The following is a 27,103-nucleotide window of genomic DNA, read 5'->3' on the forward strand; positions in this document are numbered from 1 at the left end:
GATGATCTGCAAAGAGGAGTGGACCAAAATTCCTCCTGACATGTGTGCAAACCTCATCATCAACTACAGAAGACGTCTGACCGCTGTGCTTGCCAACAAGGGTTTTGCCACCAAGTATTAGGTCTTGTTTGCCAGAGGGATTAAATACTTATTTCCCTCTGCAGAATGCAAATAAATTCATATACTTTCCACAATGTGATTTTCCGGATTTAATTTGTGATGTGCTATCTCTCACTGTTACCAATAACCTACCCTTCAATTATGGGCTGCTCATGTCTTTGTCAGTGGGCAAACTTACAAAATCAGCAAGGGATCAAATACTTATTTCCCCCACTGTATGTATATATGTGCACATAGGGTTTGGGGTTAAAACTAATTAGAATTGATTACTATCAGAGTAGCCGCGGTAGGCTTTGTTGTATGTACATACACGACCTAAGGAGGCGGAACGCCTAATGTGCTATGATGGTTCCATCTGTGACACTGCCACATATTCCTTTTGGAGATATAATGGTTGGAATGAGTACGGACTGAGCACATTAATATTATCACTTTGTGAAGTTAATTTGAGGTTAGATTTGAGTCTATTGGTAATTTGGTAAGTTCTGAGTTATAGTTTTGGATAAGACTCAGGAAGTTATTCAGGTTTTCTTCCAGAAATTTATTGCATTTATTAAATTTTAACTGCTTGACCCTCGACCATTCTTCTAACGTTTGGAGATCCCTTCTCATCATTTCTACTCCCTCCAGGGTATCCACTCTATTGGCTATTTTCGTGTCAACCGCAAAAAGGCACACCTTTCCTTCCAACTCTTCAGCAATATCTCCCACAAATATATTAAACAGAATAGGGCCCAGCACTGACCCCTGAGGAACTCCACTGCTCACCTTCCTTTCCTCCGAGCGGATTCCATTTACCACCACCCTCTGCCACCTGTCGGTCAACCAGTTTCTTATCCAGTTCACCACTTTCGGTCCTAAGTTGAACCCTTTCAGCTTATTCACTAGTCTTCTGTGGGGGACCATATCAAAGGCTTTGCTGAAGTCCAAGGAGATTACATCTAGCGCATGTCCTTCATCCAGTTCTTTGGTCACCCAGTCAAAAAAGTCAATAAGATTCATTTGGCAGGATTTTCCTTTGGTAAAGCCATGTTGCCTTGGGTCCTGTAACCCGTCGGTTTCTAGAAAGTTAACTATCCTTTCTTTCAGCAGTGACTCCATTATTTTTCCTATCACCGACGTGAGACTTACCGGCCTGTAGTTTCCCACTTCTTCCCTGTCTCCACTTTTGTGAAGAAGGACCACATCCGCTCATCTCCAATCTCGTGGAAACTCCCGTCTCTAAAGATCTATTAAATAAATCTTTAAGACTTGTCTGAGCTCCTTCAGTATCCTGGGATGTATCCCATCCGGCCCCATAGCTTTGTTCACCTTCAGATTCTCCAGCTGTTTATAACCTCTTTCTTCTGTAAACGGTGCAGTATCCACTCCATTCCCAGACGTTCCCTCGGCAGCCAACCGCGGTCCTTTTCCAGGATTTTCCTCCATGAACACCAAAGAGAAATAATTGTTTACCAAGTTCGCTTTATCTTCATCACTCTCCACATAGCCATTCTCATTATCTTTCGGTCTCGCAATTCCATTCCTAACTCTTCTTCTCCTTTCTCCAGTATATCTGAAAAAATTCTTGTCACCTCTCTTTACATCTTTAGCCATTTTTTATTCCGCTTGCGCTTTCGCTAGCCGTATTTCCCTCTTCGCGTCTTTCAGTTTAATCCGATAATCTTTTCCGTGATCCTCTCGTTGCGTTCTTTTGTGTTTCTTGAACAAAGCCTCTTTTGCTCTTATTTTTTCAGCTACTTGTTTGGAGAACCATATAGGCTTCCTGCTTCTCTTGTTTTTGTTTACTTTCCTCACAAACAGATCAGTCGCCATATTTATAGCAGCCTTTAGCTTGGACCACTGTTTTTCCACTTCTCCTAAGCCTTCCCACGCCAACAGCTCCTTCTTCAGGTATTCCCCCATTTTATCAAAATCAGTATGTCTGAAATCCAGTACTTTGAGTTTTGTGCGTCCGCACTCCGCCTTCACCCTTATATCAACTCATATGGTGTGATGATCACTATTACATAGGTGGGCACCCACCCGGATATCGGAAACACTACCTCCATTAGTGAGCACTAGATCCAGCATCGACCCTTCCCTCGTGGGTTCCGTCACCATTTGTCTGAGCAAGGCACTTTGACAGGCATCCACAATCTCCCTACTTCTTTCCGATTCCGCAGACGGGACGTTCCAATCCACGTCGGACAAATTGAAATCCTTCAACAGTAGCACCTCCCCTTTCATACCAATCTTTGAATATCAGATCCGTGTCTAACTTCTCCATTTGCGCAGGAGGTCTGTAGATAACTCCCGTGTGGATACAGGTTCCGTCTTCTCTTTCCAGGATGATCCATAAAGCTTCTTTTCCCCAAGTTCCCCGCATTTCAGCCGCTCTGATAGTCTCTCTCACATACAGAACCACTCCTCCACCTCTTCAGCCCTCTCTATCCTTCCTATAAAGATTATAGCCCGGTATGGTCACATCCCATTCATGAGAATCGTTGAACCACGTCTCCGTAATGGCAACAATATCCAAGTTTTCTTCAAATATCAGGGCTTGTAAGTCTTGAACCTTTGTACTTACTACGAGCATTTGTGCACATAGCTTTCCATGTGCTTAGTGAGTTTGTGTGGTTTTTTTTATATTTACATGACCTTTCCCTCTGCCATCATGTTTATTCTGGGGGTGACTTTCCAAAATTCCCTGTTTCCTTTTGTCACCCCCACCCTCTAGTTTAAATGTCTAGAAACATACTGTCTGAATTTCTCCCCAAGGATCCTTATTCCCATCACAGAAAGATATAGCCCATCATTACAGTACAGCCTGTTATTTTTCCACATATTACCCCATTCTCCTATGTATCTAAAACCTTCTTCTTTACACCAAGACTCAAGCCACTTATTGAATTCCTCTGTTTTGCATAGCCTTTCCTCTCCCCTCCCCAACTTAGGAATTACTTCAGAAAAAGCCACAGTCTGAACCAAAGATTTCAGTCCCTCCCCAAACTTCTGGAACTGCTGTAAACTTGCTATTGTTGGCCAGGTCATTTGTCCCCAGGTGAATTACAACATCAGCATTAGAAGCCTTGCTCTCTTCTCGTATCACTTTCAGTATTTGGTCTGTGCATCTTGTAGCTGAAGATCCTGGAAGACATTTCACTACATTGGAACCCCTGAACTGTGCTCCTAAGTTAATGCCTCTGATAATGGAGTCTCCGAGCAGCAGTGCTTTTTTTGTGCCGGTACGCAACGGTACGGCGTACCGGCACCTTTTTTTTTTGCTCCCCCCGCCCTGTGAGTCCATGTCCCGCACGCAGTGCCAGCCCCCATTTCCGGCCGCTGCTGCTTCTCCTGTTGAGCAGCAGCGGCCGCTACACAAAGAAAAAGATTAAAAAAAAAAACCAACTTCAAACCTGGCTGAAACGCAGCACCCCGGCACTGTAGACAGCCATTAGGCATTGGCTGTTGCCCCGCAGCCGCTCCTCCTCTTGCCTCTACGTCACTGCGCTCCTCTGGGGTCTTCCTCCAGGGGCAGTGACGTAGAGGCAAGAGGAGGAGCGGCTGCGGGGCAACAGCCAATGCCTAATGGCTGTCTACAGTGCCGGGGTGCCGCGTTTCAGTCAGTTTTTAATTTTTTTTTTTTAAATCTTCTTTTTCTTTGTGTAGCGGCCGCTGCTGCTCAACAGGAGAAGCAGCAGCGGCCGGAAATAGTGGCTGGTGCCGCGTGCGTCGCGACTTCGCGCCAAACTTGGCAGGGAGAGGGAATCCAACAGAGGGAAGGATTGGGGAGAGAGAGAAAGAGGGGAAACCAACAGAGGGAAGGATTGGGGGGAGAGAGAGAAAGAGGGAAAACAACAGAGGGAAGGATTGGGGGGAGAGAGGGGAAAACAGATGGAAGGATGGGGAGAGAGAGGGAAAAACAGATGGAAGGATGGGGAGAGAAAGGGAAAAACAGATGGAAGGATTGGGGAGAGAGGGGAAACAGATGGAAGGATTGGGGAGAGAGGGGAAAAACAGATGGAAGTATGGGGAGAGAGAGGGAAAAACACAGATGGAAGGATTGGGGAGAGAGGGAAAAACAGATGGAAGGATGGGGAGAGAGAGGGAAAAACACAGATGGATTGGGGAGAGAGGGAAAAACAGATGGAAGGATGGGGAGAGAGAGGGAAAAACACAGATGGATTGGGGAGAGAGGGACAAACAGATGGAAGGATGGGGAAAGAGAGAGGGAAACCAGATGGAAGGATGGGGAGAGAGAGAGGGAAAACGGAAGGATAGGGAGAGAAAGAGGGAAGACGCTGGATAGAAGAATGCAGAAAGAAATAGGGGAGACACTGGAAGGATGGGGAGAGAAAGCAGAGCTGCTGGATGGAAAAGGGGAATAGAGAAAGACTGGAGAATAAGAGGAAGGGGCATGGGGAGAACAAGGGTGAGGAAAAGATGAAAAGCCACAGGTAGATGAAGAAAATTAAAGAATGGATAGTAAGAATGAATTAAATCTGGACAGAGAGGGAGCCTGAAAAATATTGAAGAAAGCAAAGAAAAAGGAGACAAAAATGACAAATGGCACAGAAGAGTTAAGCGAAAACAAAGGAAAGCAGAATCACAGACTGGGACCAATATGGAAAGAAAAACAGTCACCAGACAACAAAGGTAGAAAAAAATCATTTTATTTTCATTTTAGTGTTTGTAATATGTCCAATTTGAGAATTTACATTGGCTGTCTTATTTTGAACTGGGTATACTGGAGCTGTAAGAGCTTACAGAGATTATTTATAATGAAAAAAAATCACATTTTTTTCTCCTATAGTACTATAATATTTTCAATGATGTATGTTTATATGCGTCATGGCTGGTATAGGGGGTGTGGTTAATGTGGGTGTGGCTATCATAGGGGTGGAGCCATATGTGGTGACCCCGCCCATAATGAGTACCGGCACCTTTTTTCCTACAAAAAAAGCACTGCCGAGCAGTAATAATTTTCTGTTTTTCACAATTCTGTCATTAGTTGGGGGATGTTTCTGGGGTTGTGCTATTTTCATTGCCTCTGGTTCTACCACAGTACTTCTTTTTTCGCTATCATAATGATGCAACGCTGCAAAAGAATTTGACAGGGGCAAAGCGTGGATGGGCGAGTGTTTCTGTGTCACAGATCTTAGTCTACCAGAGCCTACTGTGACCCATCTATTCCTCTGATGTTTCATTCTCTGAGGCAGTGGTGGTGAAATTAGCTGGGAAATGAGTAATCCTGGATGCTTCTTTAATTGTAGTTAATTCCTTCTTGAGTTTGTTGATCTCTTCTTTCAAGGCTGATATTTGGAGACAGATAGGACAAGCTCTAAGGTTCCATATAGTTTGCCTTAGGATTAAAGCAGAACATACATTGCACTGAATGAAGGTCATAATGATGTGATTCACAAGTGTGAAAAGGTGAACTATGAGAGGGAATAACAAGAATTAGGATTGACCAATTAAGTGTAATGAAGATACTTGTACCTTGATTGCCCTATATAAAGGGAGTTTACGGTAGGGGTGGATGGGTGAGGACTAGGACACAGGTAACCTCAGTTACCAATCAAACCAAGTCTGAAAATGCCCAGCGCAGCTCCCAGCTCACAAGGTAAACTTAAGTTCTACTACCCAGCTCAAAACAAAATTGCCCCTCCTCCAGAGCTATGAGTCACCAGATGCTATGTAACCGAAATTGATTGAATTAAGTCTCTGGCAGTGTAGATTCAACACACAATTCTAATGAAAACAGACACCAGATTCAGTGTCACCAGATTAAGTCACAGGTTTAAAACAGTAACCTGGGTCCTGGCAAACAAGAACAGGAGAGTGACAGACTGAGAAAGGAGCAGACACAGCCCAAGTAGGGGGTGGTGGGTGGTGACTGTGGCTCGAGTGGGGGAGGGCGGCGGCCCTGCCTGGACATTTTCTCTTTAAAGGCTCTGCTGCCCACAATGAGCAAGCTGTGAAAAGCTTATGGGGCCACTGCAAGTTTGAGGGTTAATGGGAGATCCTGAATGGGGTGAGATTACCAGCCTGAATGGAGGCTTGCCTAAGGCCAGAAGGGGCTATTTGGGTTTATGAACTTGGGCCCTCTGATTCTCACTGCTGCTCTGTTAGGCTACTCCTCTGCCCTGCCATGGACATTAGTACTGCTTTATTATGACAGGTTTTCTATTTAAGTCTAGAATGTGTTTGGTTTTTGCAGAGTTTGACTGATGGAGCTCTGTTTCTATTATGTAAAGTTTGTGAAATAATCATAGAACGTATGTACATATGGCAGTTTTTTTCTTTTGAGATGGCAACCCTAATGTGGACAGTTGGTTTTAGAGGGGTGGGAGAAGGGTACAACAGTAGGCATTGCAATGGACTTGGGTCATGGCATGAGGGTAGGACAAGGGAGGGACATAGGCGGAGCATGGAGGGGGGCAGGTGTCTGGTTTTTCTTTGACATAAAGAGGCAGATGCAGCAACCAAACGTAAAAAAATCTAAATCGTTAAAGTCCCTAACGATTTTAAAATAACGAAAAATGCACCAAAAAAAAAAGTCACACATGCTGAGATCGGTAGTGAAACGTACAATGTATCAAAGAATCACAATACACATCGGTCTGGACCTCTCGTTAGGACAGCTCCGTGGTAGGAAAAAGTGTTAAGTGAAAAAATAAACAAACTTTGAGCCAATCCCAGCGCATTAGCAGAGCTAAAAGCGCTGTGATTGGTCCAAAGGACCTCAGAAAACACATATAAAAAATAAAACTAAAAAAAGGATCGGGAGGGGGCAAGGGCGCTCATCAGGAGCGTCCTGTACGGACGGCCTTGCCCCCCCCCCCCGCCGCTCCCCCACCCCACCTCCGTCTGTGCCCCGCCCCCTTTGGGGGGTCGTCGCCGCCATTCCCCTTCTCCATCGGGCCCCCCTCCCTCTTACGTCAGTAACCTACGTCAGACAGGGGCGGGCCCAGGAGGAGAAAGACGCTCTATCGCGAAGGCAGGCATCAGCTGATTCAGCGTTCTTCTTGCCCGTGCAGCGCCTTCGGACAGAGGAGAGAGGCGCTGCACGGGCCCGGTAAGAGGGAGGGGGGCCCGATGGAGAAGGGGAATGGCGGCGACGACCCCCAAAGGGGGCGGGGCACAGACGGAGGATGTCGGGAGGCGGAGCTGAGAGTAGTGAGGAAGGGAGGGGGGCAGGGGCTGCTACAATTTTGCTTTTTCGGGGTGGGGGAGCGGCGGGGGGGGGGGGGGGCAAGGCCGTCCGTACAGGACGCTCCTGATGAGCGCCCTTGCCCCCTCCCGATCCTTTTTTTAGTTTTATTTTTTATATGTGTTTTCTGAGGTCCTTTGGACCAATCACAGCGCTTTTAGCTCTGCTAATGCGCTGGGATTGGCTCAAAGTTTGTTTATTTTTTCACTTAACACTTTTTCCTGCCACGGAGCTGTCCTAACGAGAGGTCCAGACCTCTCGTTAGTTTTCCTGCCTTTTTCCTGCGTAAAGGCAATCGGAAAAGGTTAGTGCATGTCGTTTCAATGGGGTTTTCACACTAATTGCTCATCTCCATTCCGTTTTCGTTAGCTGCTACTACCGTCGAAAAATAGGCTTTAGTGCATGGAAAGGATCGGAAATTCTTCCCCGAGGGCTCATTTAACGATGAAAAACGTTTAGTGCATCTGCCTCAAAGTTGGCAGCCCTATATGGAGGCGAATAGGGGAGGAGAGAGCATGAAACCTTCCGGCTCTGTAGGTGTTTTTCCCTGTTATGCATGGGGGAGGAGGGGAGGGGGCAGTGGCTGTTTCATTGTGTTACTGTATGTGTATATGTATGTTTCATTGTTTGGATAGGCCATGAATAAGTCAGGGTAGTGGCCTCAGTGCCTTGTATTAAGTGCTGCCTTGGGACAGAGGTGAGAGGTAACAGGTCTTCTCATATTTGCCTCCCCCAACTCTCTCCCCCTCCCCCCTTGGTGGATTGTATCCTCTTTTATCTCTTTCTACTCTTACTTTAGGGACCATCATCTATTTCTTTTCTTCTTCTCAGATTGCAGTGCTCAGGATGAACAGTTTTCCCTGGTCTTCACCATCGGCGCCTTTATGAATAATTTTGTGACACTTCCTAATGGCTATATATATGATCACTTTGGAACCCGGGTTATTCGGCTGATTGGCATGTAAGTAACTAATAGCATGTGCAGCAGGAGGTGGGGAGGAATGTCAGTGTCCAGTTTGAGGGGTGGGAGGAGTGCAGTATCCATATAAAGTCATGTGCTTGTCAGATGTCTGAACTCACGCTCATGCTGCTTGTCTACATTTGACTGTATGAAATTTCCTGAGTGATTTTCTCTCTTGCTCCATCCTCCCACCCTATTTTTCTTAGTCAGCAAGTCTTTAATATCTGAATTAACAGTATTCCTTATCTGTCATCAGCAGGTCACTTACTGACATGGAGCCTATGATCTGTGTGACTTGTGCTACAGAGATAAATGGTCACATTGGTGTTAGTCTCTGTCTGTGTGTTACAGTTTAGGGTATATCCTCCCTTCTGTTTTATTTCTTCACAGCTTCAGTGCAGCAAAACACAGTCGCGTCACTCACCTCTCATACTTGGGGTTGGAAGAGGCAGTGCTATGCTCGCTGGGACAGAGGAGTGGGATACAGGCATCATTTACCCCCTGTCTTCTCCCTGTTTTCAGAACATGTCACAGGTTCACTGGCAAGGAGAAGAGTGTGCGGACTACTGAATGAGTTACACAGACTCTCTTGTACATTATTCAGAGGGTGACAGGAGTTGAGAGGAAAATTATAATAAATAAAAGTTGCTTCCTCATTCTTGTTCATCAGTTATGGGCTGAGGGAGCTGCAGGACACGTCCCTGCAGGAGGTCTTGCACTCAGTAGGACTCATTTCGGCTCCTGGGTAGGAAGGCATTCTCAGGAGCCGGTGTTTGACATACTCGGGCCCAAAGCCTGCCAGCAGGCTGTGCCATCTTTAGCTATGGGTAGGCTTAAAGCTTCCTATAGCATGGGGGGCCCAGGGCAGTTACACTGTTTGCACCCCATCTAACACCAGCCCTGGGAATTCTTGCACATTCATTGTCTCTGCATCCAAGTCCAGATGGTGCAGTTTGGGGGAGGAGCTACAGAATGACACAGGACAAGCTCTGTCCCCCATCTGCACAAAATAATTTCAACGTATATGCAGTCAGTACTGACAAACTAATTTTGATAGCATCAGCGATCACCTCACTCTTTTTTGTGAGATCCTTTTTGGATAAATATCAACATAAGCCAGTTTGAAGACCCCTGAGGAAGGCCCTTTGGCCGAAACACGGACCGTGTTGGGTCATTCACTTTGGGTCATAATAAACTTTTTTTGGCTTTTATATTTGTGGCTTTACTCTGGTCCTTCTGGATAGCTTCCGCTCATTTTGTTATTATTTTGTCCTTTTGCGGGAGTTTTTGGACTCTTCTTTGTGGTGTCCCCATCTGCACAAGCCTCGAACAGTTATGTAGTACAGCACCAGAGATATAGAAAGAGATGCATTTCCATGTCCACTGTCCATCTTCCATTTCTGTGTCCCTATTGTCCCCCACGTTTAGCGCCTCCCTTCTGTATCCCTGTACTTCCCTGTCCAGTATCTCCCCTGGGCTCATATCCCTGCATCCATCATCACCTCTCTTATCTCCCTATCCTCTCCCCCTGTGTTGAACAACATCTCTCTTCTGTGTCTGGCATTGCTGCTCTGTGTCTATATCAGGGGCGTATCTGAGGTTCGGCGGTAAGGGGGGCAGGGGCTAGAGTGAGGGGGCACATTATAACCCCCCCCTACCGCCGCCATCGTCATCGTCAACCCTCCCCCCTACCGCCATTAACCCTCCCCCGCCTACCGCCAACCCTTTCCCCGCCTACCGCCGTCACCTACCCCGAGGTCCACTCCTGCCGGCTTTTTAAACTATTACTTCAGCTGGCAGGGGACCCCAACCCCCGCCAGCCCAGCCGAGGTCTTCTTTAACTTCTTCATCCTCGTGCTGTTAAAGCTGCATGATGCATCCTTCCAGTTGGACGGAGTTTGACGTCGCAGCACGCTGTACAGACGTCAACGGTTAGTTTAAAAAGCCGGTAGGAGCGGACCTCGGGGTAGGTGACGACGGTAGGCGGGGAAAGGGTTGGCGGTAGGCGAGGGAGAGTTAACGGCGGTAGGGGGTCCAGGGCGAAATCTGCGGGGGCCCAGGCCCCTGTGGCCCCACGCAGATACGCCCCTGGTCTATATACCATCCTCACACAGCATCTCCCCTTTGTGTCCCTCTCTCTGTGCCCCCCATGCACATCATTTTTTCTCTGTTTCTGTTACCTTCCTGTGTCCAGCTTCTCCCCTCTCTTTCTCTTCCACATCAATGTGTCTCTGTCCTCTCCAGCCCAACCCAGCTTCTCGCCTTCTTCCCCCATCCATTCATCTGGCTCACCTGCCTGACCTCTTTCCTTTTCTCCTTCCCACTGTGGGTTAAGTATTTGACTCCCTCTTCATCCCCTTGGTCCAGCATCTCTTTTCTTTCCCTCTAGCTACTCCCACGGGTCCAGCCAGCACCTGTTTTCTTTCCCTTTAGCCCCCCCCCCCTTCCCATGAGTCCAACTAGCACCTCTCTCCTTTCCCTTCTGCCCCCTCCCATGACTCCAGCCCTCCTCCTCCCATTGGTCCAGCCAGCACCTCTCTCTTCCTGTCCTACACACTGGCCAGCTCCGTGACCTTCCTCCTACCAGTCCTGCCTTCTCCATTGCAACTTTCTGTTTTGTCGCTAAACAGGAAGTTGCAGTAGAGAGGGCGGAACTTTGCAAGAGGAAGGCCACAGAGCCGGCCTTTTCCTGTCGGCTGCAGGAAATTGTAAGTGATGCCAAAACCTTGAGTGACACCCGTGGGGAGGAGAGACTTTATTTATTTATTTATTTTTTACCGTGGGAACAAGACTTTTTACTGTTTCTTCAGAGCAATAAAAATTTTTGTTCCTGCATCTGCAGTAATTGTTTTTGTGTTGCCGTTACCACAGTAATGGTAACCGTGTCATTCTTTAGGAGGAGCATCAGACTATGGTTCATTTATTTTAGGACACTGAGGATGTGGTTTCCAACATCTGGCTAGTTAGGGAGATTTGGGAGAAAGAGAAGGAAAGGGTTGTTTACAGAGTTCCTCCCTGAATTCTGGATTATTTGCTTTTGATGGTGTTTACTTCTATTTCACCTTAGGAAGGTATGAGATTGGGTGTAAGAAGCTTGAGACTGTATTGGAGGTAAAGATCAGGGTAGTTCCTATCAAGACTCTTGGGGCTTGATGACTTAAGGCCCCAATATCTTGGAGTATAACCTTGGCACACTAATCACCCGAAGTCTCTATTATTTTTATGAAGTCTCTTTTATTGAATAAATCACAGATAATTTACTCACAGGTAGATGTTCTGAGGTGCTGGTCCAGGACACACAGACTCCTTAATCTGAGAGCTGTTGGGGGTGAAGATCTGAAGAGAGGTAGATATGTTGCAGGGGGGGGAAGGGTAGTTGAATTGGTAGAAATGGTTCAAAGCTGGGTGACTGGAATGTGCGATATCTCATTAGGGAGGAGATATCTTCAAGGTAAAAAAAAACAGGTTCGTTACAGTGAGTTTCAGCAGGACAGAGCTGTCTGGAATGATATGATCCATGCTCCATGTCTCTGGCTAGATGGTGTTGGAATGCCTCATGGCTGAAAGGACAAAGAGGTGTTGAGGCTTCACACAGGCTCAGGGAGGAGCAGATAGAGACCAATGGGGATAGAGCCTGCCATCGGGTAGCAATGGGTGGCCCTAGAGGACGGCTCTCGATTGGGGGGAAAGGTCATACCTGGCTGACCTCCCAGGACAGAGATAGTGAGAATGACCAGGAAATGATAGCAGGAAGACAAAAGAGCCAAGCTTGGCAGAGAGAGGAAGGAGGTCTGGGCAGCCTCACAACCAGTGGTAACAGTTCTTACACAGCCAAGCAAGTGTGGTTGCACTGCCTGTGAACTACATTACCCACAGTCCATTGCTCATGTATCTTTGCAGTGAGAAAGTGCAGCAATGATAGTCCTTAGAACTGAGAATAACAGTAAAAGCGTTACACACATTTTAGGATCACGTTATAAACTAGTGCGAGGCTGTCGGAGGACAGAACAGTTCCAGAATGAAACAATTTCCTTACGGAACTGGTGAAAGAGATGGAGAGGTTGAACTGGTGGAGGATCAGAGCTGTACCATCTTTGGTGAGCGCGTACCTCTTTTCAGAGCCCTGCCTGTTCAGTCCTGTTAGTATCAGTTACAGATGATGGGTTATAGTTAAGTAGGTACCTATGAACGAGTAAAATGCTGATCACCACATCAGATTAAGGGAGAAAAAGCTTTTTGTCCAGCTCTCCAGTCATAGAGATTGCAGATTTTATATCCTGAAGCAAGGAGCAACAGCAGAGGCAACGAAAGTGACTGGAGTGCTTTAATGGCAATTCAGCAATACCACTTGACACAGCCGTGTTTCAGCGATAGTGCCTGCATCAGGAGTCTGCTGAATTCACAGAAAAGAACAGTTCAAAGAACTTTTGGTCTATTAAGTCATCAACCTTAAATACCAATTGCCATAAATGCCAGAGCTGCCACAATCGGGCAACAACTGTTATAAACAAATGTAAGCAATGTGGCAAAATTGATTCTCCCACCAAAGCTACAGGGATTGTTGTTGCGTGGAGCATGGACTCTTGTTTTCTTGCTTGTTTAGACTTTATGTTTTTGCATCATTCCCCTGAGTTCAAGAAATGAGAAGTTCTCTGCTCATACCCTCAGCTGGCCAGTTTTATTTTAAGCACTCTTGGTGCTAACCCTCAAGTGAAGGGTTGGCACAGCCATTATACAAGTCAAAAAAAGAACAGAGGAGTAGAACTTTGCAGTAGCGTAAATCACACCAACTGACTCTTTTTTTGACTTTATACTGTGGGAGTATGTGTTTTTTTTCTCCTTTGTTTTTGATCTGTACAGCCATTATGTAAGACAAGGCAGTTGCCTAGAGCAGCAGTTTCTGAGGGGCAGCAAAGTATTTCCATACTGGGACAGACGGAAGGTTCTTCAAGCCTAGCATCCTGTTTCCAACAGTGGCCAATCCAGGTCACAAGTACCTGGCAAGATCTGAAAAAAGTACAATACATTTTATACTGCTTACCCTAGAAATAAGCAGTGGATTTTCCCCAAGTCCATTTTAATAATGGTCAATGGACTTTTCCTTTAGGAAGCCATCCAAACCTTTTTTAAACTCTGCTAAGCTAACTGCTTTTGCCACATTCTCTGGCAACGAATTCCAGAGTTTAATTACACAGTGAGTGAAGAAATATTTTCTCCTATTTGTTTTAAATTTACTACTTTGTAGCTTCATTGCATGCCCCCTAGTCCTAGTATTTTTGGAAAGCGTAAATAGACGCTTCATTTCTACCCGTGCCACTCCATTCATTATTTTATAAACCTCTGTCATATCTCCCCTCAGCCGTCTTTTCTCCAAGCTGAAGAGCCCCCCCAGCTGCTTTAGCCTTTCCCAGTGGTGTAGCGAGGGCGGCTGACACCTGGGGCGGTTCGCCGCTGTGCACCCCCCCCCCCCCGTGCTTGTGCCGTGTGCACACCGCTGAGGGAGTGTCGGCTCCGCTGGTTCCCTGCTCCCTCTGCCCCGGAACAGGAAGTAACCTGTTAACCTATTCCGGGGCAGAGAGAGCAGGGAACCAGCGGAGCCGACCCCCCCCCCCCCCCCCCCCCCCCCCCCGCCAGTGGCGTGCACCGGGGGCAGACCGCCCCCACTGCCCCGCCCTTGCTATGCCACTGGCCTTTCCTCATAGGGAAGTCATCCCACCCCCTTTATCATTTTCGTTGCCCTTCTCTGTACCTTTTATAATTCCACTATATCTTTTTTGAGATGCGGTGACTAGAATCAAACACGATACAAAGGCATAATATGTTCTGACAACCACATAAACTCAAAGAACCATCAGCACATACTTAAACCTGCATTTTTATACGATGTTTGTGTGATGATCAACAATATTGGTTACCCATTGCACTTCATGTTCCCTATAAGATCTTAGTCCTTGCTCACAAGACCCACTTGTGGTATTCCTCCCTACCCTCCTTATCCTTCATACTCTGCCTAGAGCCCTTTGCTCCCTTAACAATAAACCTTTGCGAATTCCCTCTCTAAATGAAGTCCATCACGAATCCACACGAACCCTTGTTTTTCTCTGGCTTGCCCCTTCACTTCGAAATTCTCTTCCTACCTCTATTCGCTTTAGAGCACTCTTTAAGTTTAAAGTGCTTTTGAAAATACATCTCTTTGAAAAGGCATTTTCCATTCGATTAGATCCAGACAGCTCATAAGCACCGCCATACTGGGAAAAGACCAAGGGTCCATCAAGCCCAGCATCCTGTCTCCGACAGCGGCCAATCCAGGCTTCAAGAACCCGGCAACCTCCCCCCCCCCCCCCCCAAAAAAAAAATAATAATGTTCAATGGACTTTTCCCTCAGGAATCTGTCCAAACCCCCTTTAAATTCCATAAGGCCAGCTGCTGTCACTACATTCTCCGGCAACGAGTTCCAGAGTCTAACTACACGCTGAGTAAAGAAAAACTTTCTCCTATTTGTTTTAAATCTACCATATTCTAGCTTCATCTTGTGTCCCCTGGTTTTGTTGTTGTTTGAAAGTGTAAACAAACGCTTCACATCTGTCTGCTCTACTCCGCTCATTATCTTGTAGACTTCTATCATATCACCCCTCAGCCGCCTTTTCTCCAAGCTGAAGAGCCCTAACCTTCTCAGCCTTTCCTCATAGGGAAGTCGTTCCATTCCCTTTATCATTTTCGTCGCCCTTCTCTGCACCTTTTCTAATTGCACTAGCCTTGCAGTCTCCACCTCTCATCTCTTTCCTTATTCCCCTATTTCCTCTTACTTTTAAAATTTGGCGTTCTTTGAATTTTCTAATTTATTTTATTGACTTTGTACATCGGTTTATCTCTTTGAAAGAAGGCGATTAATCAAGTTTTAATAAATCAATTGTTGAGTTTAATTATCAAAATTTGAAGGGTGAAAGTTTCCCTAGCAGGCTTATTTTTGAAAGAGAAGGGCGCCCATCTTTCGACACAAATAGGGAGGTGGGCGTCCTTCTCTCAGGGTCACCCAAATCGGCATAATCAAAAGCCGATTTTGGGCGTCCCCAACTGCTTCCTGTCACGGGGACGACCAAAGTTCCCGGGGGCGTGTCGGAGGCGTAGAGAAGGCGGGACTGGGGCGTTCCAAACGGATAGGCGTCCTCGAGCAATAATGGAAAAAAGACGGGCGTCCCTGATGAGCACTTGGCTGACTTTACTTGGTCCATTGTTTCTTATGACCAAGCCTCAAAAAGGTGCCCGAGCTGACCAGATGACCACCGGAGGGAATCTGGGATGACATCCCCTTACTCCCCTAGTGGTGACTAACCCCATCCCACCCTGAAAAAAAGAACTTTAGAAACTTTTTTTGCCAGCCTCAAATATCATACTCGGGTCCATCGCAGCAGTATGCAGGTCCCTGGGAGAGGGGAGGTGTGTGTGCGTCAGCGAAGGCATAGCGAAAGCATGCATGTCCTTCTTTCAAACATTTTGAACTTGTGATCCAAAATCCAAATAAATAAAGGGGGTGTTGGAGGCATTACAGAGGCATGGACGTCCTTCTCACAGAAACATCCACATATTGGACATCCTCAACTGCCCATCGCAGGGACGGAGGCATAGCGAAAGCGCCCAACACTTGGATGTCCTTCACTCATACTAAAAAAAAAAAAAAAGACGTCCCTGACGAGCACTTGTACGTTTTCGCCTGGACGTGGTTTTTTAAGGTTGTAGACGGCTATTATACACGCAGCTTGTCTGCGTGTATGAAGCCGTCTTTGGCATGCGCAGAGCAGCCACGCATAACGCTTGGCTGCTCTGCACTGACTTCCCCTCCTTAGGAAGGAAATTGTGTGCAAATGAGCTAACAGCGAGCAACTCATTTGCATACGATTTCTTTCATGCATGCCCGTTCCTTTCTGAATCGGTAAGGGAAGGGCTTTTTCCGTTCAGTTAGCGCATCATTTAATCCACTGCAGTGCCCCCTAGGGTGCCCGGTTGGTGTCCTGGAATGTGAGGGGGACCAGTGCACTATGAATGCTGGCTCCTCCCACGACCAAATGAGTTGGATTTGGTCGTTTTTGAGATGGGCATCCTCGGTTTCAATTATTGCCGAAAACCAGGGACGCCCATCTCTAAGGTCGACCTAAATGTTGAGATTTGGGCATCCCCGACGGTATTATCGAAACGAAAGATGGCCGCCCATCTTGTTTCGATATTACGGATTTCCCCACCCCTTCACGGGGACAATCTGCGAGGACGCCCTCAGGAAAACCTGGGCGCCCTGTTCGATTATGCCCCTCTAGGACACCCCCACTCTTGCACCAGCTCTTCTCAAGTAGTTCACCAAAGAGAAACCTTGTTCATCGTGGGCTGGTGTGGCACTAGTGTTTTCATTTATCAGGGGGAATCCTGGAGTGAGGCCTTTGGTCCACCTGCTCTGTGCAAGAGAGAGTATGCACAATGTCTCTGGTGATCAGGAATAAGGACTGAGGCGGTTTGCTGAGCAGACAGCATTGTTATTTCAGTGGTTTCATGGTAAGTGAGCAGATGACAGGGTAGATAAACTGTGTCTGTAGGGGATGAATAGTAGTACCTCTGCTGGAAGTGTCTGTGAGGCCCTGCTGGATTTTTTTTAGTGAATCTGGGTGGGGGGATGGAGGATATTCAGCTGAAGCAGAGCAAGATTGATGAGGCTGAATGGTCGAAAGTAGATATAAAGTCAGCAGAGAGTGAATGAGAGATTATATATCTTTAATGTAAGGGGGAAAGTAGTAGAAAGAAAACTGAACTGAAGCCACAAAAAAAAAGTAGAAGTTGTAAATCTGATTTCAGTGATATTACAGCACTCTTACATAAATGAATATTTATCAGGAGGCATCTCCTTATAGGTGCCCTGATGCCCTGTGATGTGAATCTGTTTTATAACAGCATCTGGTCTCATGGATTCTATTATTGAATATGAGCACAATTGGGAATCTGTGCACCTAACACTTAGCTGCCCACAGTTACGCCAAAGGAGGCTTTTTGACAGGAGACGGCATGAGCCTTTCTGGCCCATTATGTGGGCTGAAGCCAGTGAATGGAATTTGCCACCATATTGAGTGACCCCAAACATTCACAGGCACTATTGAAACCATAGCAAACTTTTATTAAACCTCTTTGGTTTTGCATTCTTTCTATTTAGGAAGAGATCAGGGGGAGGGGTGGGGGCAGGATGTAAGGGGGGTTTAGGGAGTTGTGAAGGGGGAGGGTTATATTCAAAATGTATTTGTCACTGCTCCAGAGCTTGCTTTGTTATTTGTAGATCTGTATTGTGGATTTCAGTGCTGCATTATATGCCTTTATTTTAGCTTATGATGACATTAAAGATATTTTTTAAATAAAAACAATATCAAGCACTTATGACTACCTGTGTGGAATTTTTTTGACAGCCTTTTAAATTTTATTTCTACCTCAGGGGCGTGGGTCGCAGTCCCACCATGGGTGGGAGCGCTCTGGAGCAGCAGACTTGTTTTTGGAGCTACAGGAGCCCCCCATAACTCGACACCAATATTGCAGCTGCACGGGGGAAATGGCTTCAACTTTCTGACATCATGCCATCTTCTGTCATAAAACCTCCTTGGTTACGCCAGCCATAGTCCTGGTGAAACTGCAGTAAGGGCATGTGTAATGTAATATTCTGTATGTTATGTGCATAAGTGGAAGCTTCCCTCTTGCATTTTGCTCTATGCCACAAACACACGCCCTTACAGAGTAGTGCTTAGTCATCCTGCTAGCACTTAGGAGTCTTCATTTTTATATCAAGGAGTGAAAATTTGGAATGTTACCACTGGATATTAGGGAAATACAGGGCGTCAGCAGCAGATGAATCCAGGAACAAGTGGGATGTGTCTGTCTACCAGCAGGTGGAGATGGAGATATTCCAACTCAGTGATATAGCACGGCTAGCTCCTCAGAAAGCCTGTTTCTCCGAGGACAAGCAGGCTGCTTGTTCTCACTGATGGGTGACGTCCACGGCAGCCCCTCCAATCGGAATCTTCCTAGCAAAGTCCTTTGCTAGCCCTCGCCCGCGCGCACCGCGCATGCGCGGCCGTCTTCCCGCCCGAAACCGGCTCGAGCCGGCCAGTCTTCTTTCGTCCGCACTTGGTACGGCTGTGTTTTTGTCGTGTCGAGCCCCGGAGAGTCGACCTCGCGCGTCCGTTTTATAATAGACGTGTTTTTTCTTCGGAAAAGTTCTCAATTTGTTCGGGAAGTGCTCCGGAAACCCCCTTGGGTTTCGTTTGCCCCTTCCCGTGTTTCCAGTTTTTTGCCCCGGTAAGTTTTCTTTCGTCGTCGGGGTAGGCCTCTTTTCGGCCTCGGTCGAGATTTTTCTCCCTTAAAGTTTTGGTGCTCCAAATTCGTCATTTCGGATTTTGATTTCGCCGGCGTGATTTTTCCGCCCATGACATCGAAGCCTTCCAGCGGCTTCAAGAAGTGCACCCAGTGCGCCCGGGTAATCTCGCTCACTGACAGGCACTCTTCGTGTCTTCAGTGTCTGGGGGCCGAGCACCGTCCTCAGAACTGTAGTCTGTGTTCCCTGTTACAAAGGCGGACTCAGGTAGCGAGATTGGCCCAGTGGAACGTTTTGTTCTCGGGCTCTTCGTCGGCATCGGCACCGGGGTCATCGAGTGCATCGGCGTCATCAGCGTCCAGACCTTCATCCTTGGCCGCCAGTGCATCGAGTGCATCGAGGCATCGGCCCTCTGCATCGGCGCCGAGACATCGGATAGCTGCATCGACGTCGGTGGTACCGGGACCTCGTCTCCTGATGTCGTCGGACGGTGGTGCATCGGGTGGAGTGCAGGTGAGGGCTGTCCATTCCCCTGCTGGTGGCGGTGAGCCTTCGGGTGGGTCTCCCCCTACCCTGAGGGCTCCTGCGGTACAGCCCCCCCGGGATCGACCTGCTTCGACCTCGGCCCTGAGGAAGCGACGGATGGATTCTACGTCCTCCTCGTCGGTGCCGGGGAGCTCCGGTGACATGCTTCGGAAGAAGTCGAAGAAGCATCGACACCGGTCTCCTCCCCACGTCGGCACCGAGAGCTCTGGGTCGCCGAGGGAGTCGGCACCCAGCAGGCATCGGCACCGAGAGGACCGCTCACCCTCTGTTCAGGAGGTGTCGATGCGCTCCACTCTGGACAGCCCGGAACAGCCTCCACGCCCGGAACAGGTTCTGACGTCGACGCCTGCATCGACCTCCATGCCTTTCTCTGCAGCCGCTCTGAACGAGAGCCTCCGGGCCGTTCTCCCAGAGATTCTGGGAGAGCTGTTGCGCCCTACCCCTCCGGTACCGGCGGTGCTTGCGCCTCCGGTACCGTCGAGCGTGGCGCCGGCTGGCCCATCGCCCGGGGTGAGGTCCCCGACGTCGGTACCGCGTGCGGTGCCGACTGCGGCCACCTCCCAGGAGGGCTCCCCGACTACGTCGGCGGAGGGAGCTTCGCCGATGCGGGCGAGGGAGTCTACCTCTCGATGCCCCCATCGTGGACGTGGCTCCACGGAGTCGAGCCGGGCGAGGTTGCAGACACAGGTCCGTGAACTTGTGTCTGACACCGAGGGTGAGGCCTCGTGGGAAGAAGAAGAAGACCCTAGATATTTCTCTGAAGAGGAGTCTGAGGGTCTTCCTTCCGATCCCACTCCCTCTCCTGAGAGACAGCTTTCTCCTCCCGAGAGTCTGTCTTTTGCTTCCTTTGTCCGGGAGATGTCTACGGCCATCCCCTTCCCGGTGGTTGTGGAGGACGAGCCCAGGGCTGAAATGTTTGAGCTCCTGGACTATCCTTCTCCACCTAAGGAAGCGTCCACTGTTCCCTTGCATCATGTCCTGAAAAAGACATTGCTTGCGAACTGGACCAAGCCACTAAGTAATCCCCACATCCCCAAGAAGATCAAGTCCCAGTACCGGATCCATGGGGACCCAGAGCTGATGCGCACTCAGTTGCCTCACGACTCTGGAGTTGTGGATCTGGCCCTAAAGAAGGCTAAGAGTTCTAGGGAGCATGCTTCGGCGCCCCCGGGCAAAGACTCTAGAACCTTAGACTCCTTTGGGAGGAAGGCCTACCATTCCTCTATGCTCGTGGCCAAAATCCAGTCTTACCAGCTCTACACGAGCATACACATGCGGAACAATGTGCGGCAGTTGGCGGGCTTGGTTGATGCTCTCCCCCCTGAGCAAGCCAAGCCTTTTCAGGAGGTGGTCAGGCAGCTGAAGGCGTGCAGAAAATTCCTGGCCAGAGGGGTGTATGACACCTTTGATGTTGCGTCCAGGGCCGCTGCTCAAGGTGTGGTGATGCGCAGGCTCTCATGGCTGCGCGCCTCCGACCTGGAGAATAGACTCCAGCAGCGGATTGCGGACTCGCCTTGCCGTGCGGACAATATTTTTGGAGAGAAAGTCGAGCAGGTGGTAGAGCATCTCCACCAGCGGGATACCGCATTCGACAAGTTCTCCCGCCGGCAGCCTTCAGCATCTACCTCTACAGGTAGAAGATTTTTTGGGGGAAGGAGGACTGTTCCCTGCTCTTCTGGTAAGCGTAGGTACAATCCTCCTTCTCGACAGCCTGCGGCCCAGGCTAAGCCCCAGCGCGCTCGCTCTCGTCAGCAGCGTGCGCCTCAGCAAGGCCCCTCGGCTCCCCAGCAAAAGCAAGGGGCGAGCTTTTGACTGGCTCCAGCAGAGCATAGCCGACATCCAAGTGTCAGTGCCGGGCGACCTGCCGGTCGGGGGGGAGGTTGAAAGCTTTTCACCAAAGGTGGCCTCTCATAACCTCCGATCAGTGGGTTCTGCAAATAGTCCGGCAAGGATACACCCTCAATTTGGCCTCAAAACCTCCAAATTGTCCACCGGGAGCTCAGTCCTACAGCTTCCAGCACAAGCAGGTACTTGCAGAGGAACTCTCCGCCCTTCTCAGCGCCAATGCAGTCGAGCCCGTGCCATCCGGGCAAGAAGGGCTGGGATTCTATTCCAGGTACTTCCTTGTGGAAAAGAAAACAGGGGGGATGCGTCCCATCCTAGACCTAAGGGCCCTGAACAAATATCTCGTAAAAGAAAAGTTCAGGATGCTTTCCCTGGGCACCCTTCTCTCCATGATTCAGCAAAACGATTGGCTATGCTCTCTGGACTTGAAGGATGCCTACACACACATCCCGATACTGCCAGCTCACAGACAGTATCTGCGATTTCAGTTGGGCACACGCCACTTCCAGTACTGTGTGCTACCCTTTGGGCTCGCCTCTGCGCCCAGGGTGTTCACAAAGTGCCTAGCTGTAGTAGCAGCGGCACTTCGCAGGCTGGGGGTGCATGTGTTCCCATATCTCGACGATTGGCTGGTGAAGAACACATCCGAGGCAGGAGCCCAGCAGTCCATGCAGATGACTATTCGCCTCCTGGAGCTACTGGGGTTTGTGATAAATTACCCAAAGTCCCATCTTCTCCCAGCGCAGAGACTCGAATTCATAGGAGCTCTGCTGGATTCTCGGACGGCTCGCGCCTATCTCCCAGAGGCGAGAGCCAACAACTTGTTGTCCCTCGTCTCGCGGGTGCGAGCGTCCCAGCAGATCACAGCTCGGCAGATGTTGAGATTGCTGGGCCACATGGCCTCCACAGTTCATGTGACTCCCATGGCCCGCCTTCACATGAGATCTGCTCAATGGACCCTAGCTTCCCAGTGGTTTCAGGCTGCTGGGGATCTAGAAGACGTGATCCACCTGTCCACGAGTTTTCTCGAATCCCTGTTTTGGTGGACGATTTGGTCCAATTTGACTCTGGGACGTCCTTTCCAAATTCCTCAGCCACAAAAAGTGCTGACCACGGATGCGTCTCTCCTGGGATGGGGAGCTCATGTCGATGGGTTCCACACCCAAGGAAGCTGGTCCCTCCAAGAACGCGATCTACAGATCAATCTTCTGGAGTTGCGAGCGATTTGGAACGCTCTGAAGGCTTTCAGAGATCGGCTGTCCCACCAAATTATCCAAATTCAGACAGACAACCAGGTTGCCATGTACTATGTCAACAAGCAGGGGGGCACCGGATCTCGCCCCCTGTGTCAGGAAGCCGTCAGCATGTGGCTCTGGGCTCGCCGTCACGGCATGGTGCTCCAAGCCACATATCTGGCAGGCGTAAACAACAGTCTGGCCGACAGACTGAGCAGGATTATGCAACCTCACGAGTGGTCGCTCAACTCCCGAGTGGTGCGCCAGATCTTTCAAGCGTGGGGCACCCCCTTGGTGGATCTCTTCGCATCTCGAGCAAACCACAAAGTCCCTCAGTTCTGTTCCAGGCTTCAGGCCCCCGGCAGACTGGCATCGGATGCCTTCCTCCTGGACTGGGGGGAGGGCCTCCTGTATGCTTATCCTCCCATCCCTCTGGTGGGGAAGACTTTGTTGAAACTCAAGCAAGACTGAGGCACCATGATTCTGATTGCTCCTTTTTGGCCGCGTCAGATCTGGTTTCCTCTTCTTCTGGAGTTATCCTCCGAAGAACCGTGGAGATTGGAGTGTTTTCCGACCCTCATCACGCAGGACGAAGGGGCTCTTCTGCATCCCAGCCTCCGGTCCCTGGCTCTCACGGCCTGGATGTTGAGAGCGTAGACTTTGCCTCTTTGGGTCTGTCAGAGGGTGTCTCCCGCATCTTGCTTGCTTCCAGGAAAGATTCCACTAAGAGGAGTTACTTCTTTCTATGGAGGAGGTTTGCCGTCTGGTGTGACAGCAAGGCCCTAGATCCTCGCTCTTGTCCTACACAGACCCTGCTTGAATACCTTCTGCACCTGTCTGAGTCTGGTCTCAAGACCAACTCTGTAAGGGTTCACCTTAGTGCAATCAGTGCATACCATTACCGTGTGGAAGGTAAGCCGATCTCAGGACAGCCTTTAGTTGTTCGCTTCATGAGAGGTTTGCTTTTGTCAAAGCCCCCTGTCAAGCCTCCTACAGTGTCATGGGATCTCAATGTCGTTCTCACCCAGCTGATGAAACCTCCTTTTGAGCCACTGAACTCCTGCCATCTGAAGTACTTGACCTGGAAGGTCATTTTCTTGGTGGCAGTTACTTCAGCTCGTAGAGTCAGTGAGCTTCAGGCCCTGGTAGCCCAGGCCCCTTACACCAAATTTCATCATAACAGAGTAGTCCTCCGCACTCACCCTAAGTTCTTGCCAAAGGTCGTGTCGGAGTTCCATCTGAACCAGTCAATTGTCTTGCCAACATTCTTTCCCCGTCCTCATTCCTGCCCTGCTGAACGTCAGCTGCACACATTGGACTGCAAGAGAGCATTGGCCTTCTACCTGGAGCGGACACAGCCCAACAGACAGTCCGCCCAATTGTTTGTTTCTTTTGATCCCAATAGGAGGGGAGTGGCTGTAGGGAAACGCACCATATCCAATTGGCTAGCAGATTGCATTTCCTTCACTTACGCCCAGGTGGGGCTGGCTCTTGAGGGTCATGTCACGGCTCATAATGTTAGAGCCATGGCTGCGTCGGTAGCCCACTTGAAGTCAGCCTCCATTGAAGAAATTTGCAAAGCTGCGACGTGGTCATCTGTCCACACATTCACATCTCATTACTGCCTGCAGCAGGACACCTGACGCGACAGTCGGTTCGGGCAGTCAGTTCTTCAGAACCTGTTTGGGCTTTAGGATCCAACTCCACCCCCCGAGGGCCCTGTTTGTTCTGTTCCAGGCTGCACTCTCAGTTAGTTGGTAAATTGTTTAGGTCAATCTCAGTTATGTCCTCGCCGTTGCGAGGCCCAATTGACCTTGGTTGTTGTTTTGAGTGAGCCTGGGGGCTAGGGATACCCCATCAGTGAGAACAAGCAGCCTGCTTGTCCTCGGAGAAAGCGAATGCTACATACCTGTAGAAGGTATTCTCCGAGGACAGCAGGCTGATTGTTCTCACAAACCCGCCCGCCTCCCCTTTGGAGTTGAGTCTTCCCTTGTTTCTCTTTTGCTACATACGAGACTGGCCGGCTCGAGCCGGTTTCGGGCGGGAAGACGGCCGCGCATGCGCGCGGGCGCGCGAGGGCTAGCAAAGGACTTTGCTAGGAAGATTCCGATTGGAGGGGCTGCCGTGGACGTCACCCATCAGTGAGAACAATCAGCCTGCTGTCCTCGGAGAATACCTTCTACAGGTATGTAGCATTCGCTATATCTCTATAGCAGGTGGATGGACGGAGCTCCACTAGCTCCTGGATTCCTCTGTTAGAGGTGCTCCTGGCCCAGGTCTCCTGGCCATATGAGCACCGGGATGGTCTGGCTATACGGCACCAGCTTTAAGTGGTATACCCGGTCACCCCAGGTCCCTCCCCCACCCTGGTTGTCCCCCTGCTACTGACCTGTCGGCTTGCCCTCTCCTCTGCTCCATGCTATGTTGCAACATCTATTAAAAAAATAATTTGTTTTTTCAGACTATAGAACAATAGGTCTGAGGGGTTTGATCCCTGTTTGTGGGCTGTCTGAATTGTCTGCTGCGCCTTTAAAAAATTTTTTTAAATAAGAGAAAAGTTTTATTTATGAGAGATGAGAGGTTGTCTTAGGACATGGACACAAATCCACTTATTGATTCAGAATTACAGATGATTGTCTCTCTTAAGCTTTGGGCCTGGGGGTCTAGGCGTTTTGTTTGTGGTGGCTGGAACAAAGGAGTGCAGCATAGCTCAAGGTTCGAACATTCCATCCCGGTGGAAACGGGGGACCTTGGGGCCTGTTTTGGTGGGCTGTTTTGGTAGATGACATACTAGCTTTCTGAGGAGCTAGCCGTGCTATATTACTGTGTTGAATTCAGTGATCTCAGGCTCTCTGTTAGACGGACACAACCCACTTGTTCCTGGATTCATGTGCTGCAACTAAACGAAAGAAAATGATCAGGTAAGGCATAATTTTTCCATATATTTTACAGTGCAGTCTCGATTATCCAATGTAAACAGGACCGCCCCATTGCCAGATAACTGAAAAGTTGGATAACATGGAAAACATGACATAAACCCTTCAAACAATGCATAAACAAAGGCATAGAGTTCCCAATTTTCAAAAATTGTTCTAAAACAAAGATTTTTAATAGAAATAAATGCGAGGACATCACCCATGGTCGAGCATCTCTTTCTCTTCTCCGTCATCCTCCTCTGTAGTCCAGCATCTCTCCCTCCCTCTTCCCTCATTTGAGTCCAGTCTCTCTCCTTTTTCTTTCCTCCCTCCCATTGTCTAGCATCTATCATTCCTTCCCCTCTACCCCCCAATTCCAAGAACTCTCTCTCTCTCTCTCTCTCTCTCTCCTGTTGGGACAGAGGGGAGGAGTGGAGAAATAGTGGATGTCCAGCAGCCTCCCTCCAGTTATCCAGCATTTCTCCCTCCCTCTCCTCCCCTTCAACCCCTAATTCAGACATCTTGCGCTCTTGCTTCCATTACTGACTTAACCAGCATCTCTCTCTCCTTCCCCTCCAAACATCCCTCCCCAACCCCCCTTCATATATCCCTTCTTGCTTCCCTTCCTGCCTCCTGTTGTCCAGCTCCTGTCCCGCCATCCTTCCCCTCGAACCCCCCCCCCCCCCCCATTTAAACATCCTTCCTTCTCACTTCCCTTCCTGCCTCCTGTTGTCCAGCATTTTCCCTCTTCCTCCAAACATATCTCCCTCTGGTTTGCCTTCCTACCTCCTGCTGTCCAGCATTTCTCCCTCTCCTTCAACCCCACTCTGATTCAGACTTCTCTCCCATCCTGTCTCTTGCTGTCCACCATCTCTTCCTCCCTCTCCTCTGCCCCTGAGGCCAACATATCTCCCTCTTCCCCCCTCCCCCACACCTTTCTAACGTCTCACCTTCCACTTTTTACCTTGCATCCGAGATCCAGCATCTTTCCTCTTCCTTCCTTCACCCCCACAGTTCGGTACATTTCGTCTTCCTCCTTTCCCCTGCAAGCAGTCCAGCATCTTTCTATCCACACACCCCCTCCTACAGGTGATCTACATCTTCCCCCCCCCCCTCTCTCAAACCTCTTCCCACCCCCTGGTTTATTTCTGTTTGCTATGCAGAAGTTGCCAGGCTGCAGCAGCAGTTCACATTCATTGCCTGCCTCCGGCCTCTGAGTAATCTCTCTGCTGTGTCCTTCCCTGGCTGACAACTTCCTGTTTCCTCCGGGGGAGGACACGGTAGACAGAAGACTTTGAGGCCAGCGGCAGGCAGTGAATGTGAATCAGCTGAGGTGCTGACCTCTTTAATCCACCAACACTGTTTCCGGCAGTAACTCCCCGTTCACTAATGGCACCATGTGCAGAAGCAAGCTGGTGCTGCCAGCGGATGTGTGGCGGACAATCCTTAACAAATGACACAGGCGATTGAGACGCCAACGCTCCTTACCCACTTCCATCGCTTCCTGACGAGAATAAAACCTACACACGGGACAATTCCTTATGTAAGGAGTAAGCAGTCCACATAAAGCAAAAGAAATCATGAGCTACCTCATACTCTCTCTCTCATAGCAAAACAGAAACCAGGCAATACACCAACCTCCCCCTCACTCCAAAGAGGAAACACATACATTACAAAAATTCTAATAGGGTTATCAACGCTTACGCTAATAGCATCTACGATCGCCCTGACTCCAGAAATAACCAACAATATACCAGTAATGTGCAACCTGTGTTACACAGCGGGAAAAACCTACCTCTCTCCAGGTAGAATCCAAACAGCTGGACAGGGCACTCAGAAAAATGAAAACCATTCAATGGACACCCAAGCACAACAGAGAACCAAAAAGGAAACCAAGAAACATAGAAACCCACATAAACGTCAACTAATGAAAATAACCACAGTCACGCT

At 48.9% G+C, this 27,103-nt stretch overlaps 1 protein-coding gene across 1 annotated transcript in view; it reads left to right on the forward strand.

Annotated features, from left to right (window-relative positions):
- SLC43A3 (solute carrier family 43 member 3) overlaps positions 1-27,103 on the forward strand; it is a 247,485-nt gene that overhangs the window by 81,044 nt on the left and 139,338 nt on the right. The window contains exon 4 of the mRNA XM_030186408.1: positions 8,147-8,276. Within this exon, the coding sequence (XP_030042268.1) occupies positions 8,147-8,276 (130 nt within the window). The remainder of the gene's footprint in view (positions 1-8,146; positions 8,277-27,103) is intronic.

This window comes from Microcaecilia unicolor, chromosome 1 (assembly GCF_901765095.1).
Source record: "Microcaecilia unicolor chromosome 1, aMicUni1.1, whole genome shotgun sequence".
Taxonomy (NCBI): Eukaryota; Metazoa; Chordata; class Amphibia; order Gymnophiona; family Siphonopidae; genus Microcaecilia; species Microcaecilia unicolor.